We start from the raw sequence: 4,417 nt of genomic DNA, 5'->3' as shown, positions 1-4,417 counted from the left end.
ATGATTATTGTTGATCGTTGGACAATTGTTAAGATTATTGGTATGAGTTTATTAATGGTTTTATTCAATGTTCATGGCTGTCCAATTAATATGCTAGGCTAATCTTGTTAGTTCTACCTAGGAATGATGATTCTTGTTAGGTTTTGATAGGTTTTATGGATTGTTTGATTGATAGACTTGAATTGCTGTTGTAAAGTTTGATTTAGACATGAAATAGGTTGTGTTTAGTGGCTGGAAATTTTAATGATTCATAGCATAAACCCCGTGTGTTGATTGATTAGTTTCGTATTGATTGATCGGTGCATTGTTTGATTCTAGACTTTGTGTTTAGGGTTAGTTTGCGGTAGGAACAACCGTAGGGTTTTGTTGCGTGATTATTTGGATTAAGTACAGCGGTTAAACACCTTCTTTGAGACCGAGAGGTGATAGGAAGTTAGGGTTGTCTCATTGCCTTTGCATGCTAGAATAAGGATTGCGCGAGAGCGAGTTCGTTTCTTGTCAGGTTTAGGTGTTTTGAGCGACTAGTTGATCTATTTTGGTTTAAGTTGAATTGTTCCTCTATCCTTAGTTGTGTAGTATTCATTTCCATTAGGGTCGAGTGTTGGTGAGACCGAGAGGTGATCCTTCATTAGAACACGTTAGCAATTGTTTCCCGGTTTGGTCGTTTTAGGCGATTTTGAGTAGTTTAGGCTTGTTGAGTGAGACCGAGAGGTAATCCAGTGAGCCCGAGCGATCCTTAGTCGTGTCATCTTTAGGGACCGGTGTCTATATATCATTCAATCCATTAGCTTGTTAGGCCTACAATTTGATTCAGACCTAGGTAGACGTTTTTCTCCATCCTAAGTTAACACAGTTAGTTTTCCATTAAGTTTTCTATTTTAGGTAACTTTTGTTAGTTAGTCCGGTTAGTCCAGTTAAGTAAGTAAAAATCAAAAATCAATTAAATATTATTCTAAGGTAGATCTTGTCTAGGGTTAGTAATCGTTAGCGTCGTACGTGTCCACGTGTTCGATACTCGGACTTCCTAGGTCTATACTACTTGCGATCGGTACACTTGCCGGTTGTGTGTGGTTTTAGGATTTTTGTTTTAATATTAAAGCTTAGTTGTGAGGGTCATTATTATAGGGTTATTAGACACACATATTAGTGATCAAAATAGCTGCATTATTATCTATAAAGACAGGGGTTATAAGAAAATTCAACCCGTAGTCTCGCATATGTTGTTGTATCCAAAGAACCTGAGAACAGCAACTAGAAGCACCTACATACTCAGCTTCACAAGTAGATAATGAAACTGTGGTCTGTTTCTTGCGTTGCCAGGTGACAAGTCGTTTGCCAAAGAACTGACACCCTGCCGTTGTAGATTTGGCATTCAGTTTACCGCTTCCATAATCTGAATCAGAATAAGCCCTTAACACAAACTCGTCATCTTTAGGATACCAGAGACCGACCCCCGAACATCCCTTGAGATAGCGTAGAATTCTTTTGACGATCATGAGATGTGAAACCTTCGGATTTGACTGATATCGGGCACACAAACAGGTAGCATACATGATGTCTGGCCGAGAAGCAGTCAAATACATTAATGAGCCTATCATGGATCAGTATAAGGTTTGGTCAACCTTCTACCCGTTGGGATCAGGACCGATACAATGATCCAATGGTAAAGGAGTGCTGATAGCCGATGCATCAGACATGTTGAACTTTGTCAAAATGTCATTGACATATTTTGTCTGGTGGATAAAGATACCATCTGACAACTGTTCAACTTGAAGTCTAAGAAAGAACTTCATCTCTCCCATTGCACTCATTTCAAATTTCTTCTTCATTACTTCTTCAAACTATTTGCACAGATCATCATTCGTCGAACCATAGATTATATCATCTACGTAAATATGCACGATTAGTAGATGTCCATCAACAAACTTAGTGAAAAGTGTACAGTCGACAGTTCCTCTGATAAAGTCGTTTTCCAATAGATGTTGTGACAACGTCTCGTACCAAGCTCTCGGGGCTTGATGTAGACCGTAGAGGGCTTTATCAAGTAAATACGCTTTGTCTTTGTGGATCGGATAGACAAAACCCAATGGTTGTCCCACGTAGACTTCTTCACTAATCTTATCGTTAAGAAATGCTGATTTCACATCCAACTGATAAACTTTGAAACCCTTCCAAGAAGCAAATACTAGAAAGATCCGAATTGGTTCTAGCGTTGCAACCGGTGCATACACTTCATTATAATCGATACCTTCTCTTTGATTGAATCCCAAAACAACTAATCTTGCCTTGTTTTTTACAATAATACCATTTTCATCCCCTTTGCACTTAAACACCCACTTGGTGTTAATCTGCTTTTTATCTTCAGGGAGATCCACCAATTTCAGACCCCGAGCTTTTCAAACTGCATAAGCTCCTCTTGCATCGCATTCACCAAGCCTTCTTCTATTAGGGCCTCTTTATACGTCTTTGGTTCTACCTGTGAAATAAAACAATTAAATGAGAACTGGTTTTGTAAAAGAGAAACACGAGAGTAGAAACATTGTAGATTCTGTTCAGTTTGACTTCTCGTCTGCACCCTAGTGTGCAAATCTCCTTGGGATGGTAGGATAACGTTCTTGGCACCACCTCTAAAGGTACTAACACTTCAGTTTGAAGATTGCTCTCACACATTTCAGGAACAACAGTGGATGGAGAAATAGCTTCAATTATCTCCTCATCTGTATCACCATCGTCATAAAAAACTAGAACAGTTTCTGGAACACCATCAGATTGATCAATGTCAGGAACATATTGAGAAACAGACACATGTTCTTCAGGCATGGTTACTTGATTTTTCGACAAGTGTTGATTGTAAATCATCGTCAAAGTTTCTTCGGATAAATCTTCCTCAGGGAGTTGAAAACTCTCCCACAGACTCTCATAATCAAATAGCCTAGAATCTCCTGGTCGTTGTATGGTTGGAGTGTATCTTTGACAGTCGAAATTTTGAATTTGAATAATCTTGTGAAGGCTAGGAATGTAGACACGTCTGAGAGGACTAGCATACCCCACAAAGAAACCTTCAATCGATTTGGGACCAAATTTTCCACTTGGTTCAAGAACTTTACATGTTGATCCAAACGGTTGAAGCCACTTCAAATTTGGTATTTGATGATTAAGTAGCTCAAAGCACGTCTTGCCATATTTCTTCACAGTAAGAACCCGATTGAGTGTATAACACGCTGCTACCACTGCTTCTAACCAAAAATTAACTGGTAACTTTGAATCTGAAAGCATAGTTCGAGTTGTTTCTATCAGGTTTCGATTCTTTCGTTCAGCGACCCCATTTTGTTGTGGAGTGTAGGGCGCACTGAATTCATGAAGAATCCCTAGGTCATTACAGTACTCAAGCATTCTGTTATTCTTGAACTCCGTCCTGTTATCACTTCTTATTCTCCAGATTGGTAGATTATACAGATTTTCCAGTTTCTTGAATAAGATCATAAGGGAATCATATGTCTCATCTTTCGATTCCAAAAACATCACCCATGAAAATCTTGAATAGTCATCAGTAACCACAAAACAATAAAGTTCTCATGTGATACTGTTGACATTCACTAGACCAAAAAGATCCATATGAAGACGTTCAAAAGGTAGGTTGATGGAGTTGACAAGTTTCTTTGGATGAGATTTCCTTGTTTGCTTTCCCTTCTTACAATCCAAACACTCTTCACTTAACTGAAAATTCCTCAAGTTAACTCCTTCTACCAGATTCTTGTGAACCAGATGGTTCATTTTCCTCAAACTTATATGTCCCATCCTCCGATGCCATAATACGGATTCCTTTTCAGATGCTCTTGAGATGAAACACTGAGCAGACCCTGATGAAGTAGATGCTATGCTCATGTTCATGACGTAAAGATCATTCACTCTAAGAGCACGCATAATGATCCATTCTTCAGGTATTTTGAAAGCTGGTTTCAAAATCAAACACTCTAGATCCGTAAAGTGTGTAGAGAATTGTTTATCATAAATTTGTGATATGCTTAGCAGATTATTCTCCAACTCTAAAATGTAGTTGACATTCTCGAATGTAACCTTTCCATTGGCTAATGATCCCTCACCAACAATCTGCCCACCTTGATTTCCAGCAAAGCCGGCATACCCTCCTCTTATTGATTTAACATCGTTCAGCAAGTAGAGAGTACCTGTCATGTTCCTAGAGGCTCCACTATCCATTATCCAACGAGAATCGTGGGATCTTGGAATCCCTTGCACATACAGTTAACGGATTAGTGAAACAAGGAAACCCAAGCCTTCTTGGTCTTGGGTTGTTTAATATGTTTAAACAACAACCTATCATTTTCAACTTCTGAATCACATGATAATGAATTTTCACTTAATGTTGGTGAGTCAGAATCAGATATCACTTTCTCAA

At 38.7% G+C, this 4,417-nt stretch overlaps 1 protein-coding gene across 1 annotated transcript; it reads right to left on the bottom strand.

Annotated features, from left to right (window-relative positions):
• Positions 1–1,625: 1,625 nt before the first annotated feature.
• LOC143548335 (uncharacterized) lies at positions 1,626–3,276 on the bottom strand. The gene is made up of 4 exons (XM_077039535.1): positions 2,539–3,276; positions 2,387–2,476; positions 1,890–2,285; positions 1,626–1,841 (listed from the first exon to the last, which is right to left on the bottom strand). Exons 1-4 carry the CDS (start codon positions 3,274–3,276, stop codon positions 1,626–1,628), a joined length of 1,440 nt encoding a protein of 479 aa, XP_076895650.1.
• Between the last annotated feature and the right edge of the window lie 1,141 nt (positions 3,277–4,417).

The sequence above is a fragment of the Bidens hawaiensis genome, unplaced genomic scaffold, assembly GCF_021521415.1.
Source record: "Bidens hawaiensis isolate Kalapana, Puna unplaced genomic scaffold, B.hawaiensis_p1.1 tig00015054_1, whole genome shotgun sequence".
Classification (NCBI taxonomy): Eukaryota; Viridiplantae; Streptophyta; class Magnoliopsida; order Asterales; family Asteraceae; genus Bidens; species Bidens hawaiensis.
Note: the sequence above shows the minus strand (reverse complement) of the source record. Positions and strands in the feature narration are given on the sequence as shown.

Coding starts and splice junctions, on each gene's coding strand:
- LOC143548335 (XM_077039535.1), bottom strand. CDS start 3,276: ATGCTTTCAGATTCAAAGTTACCAGTTAATTTTTGGTTAGAAGCAGTG. Junction 2,477..2,538: donor AACTGAACAGAATCTACAAT/GTTTCTACTCTC, acceptor TTTATTTCACAG/GTAGAACCAAAGACGTATAA. Junction 2,286..2,386: donor TGCAGTTTGAAAAGCTCGGG/GTCTGAAATTGG, acceptor GTAAAAAACAAG/GCAAGATTAGTTGTTTTGGG.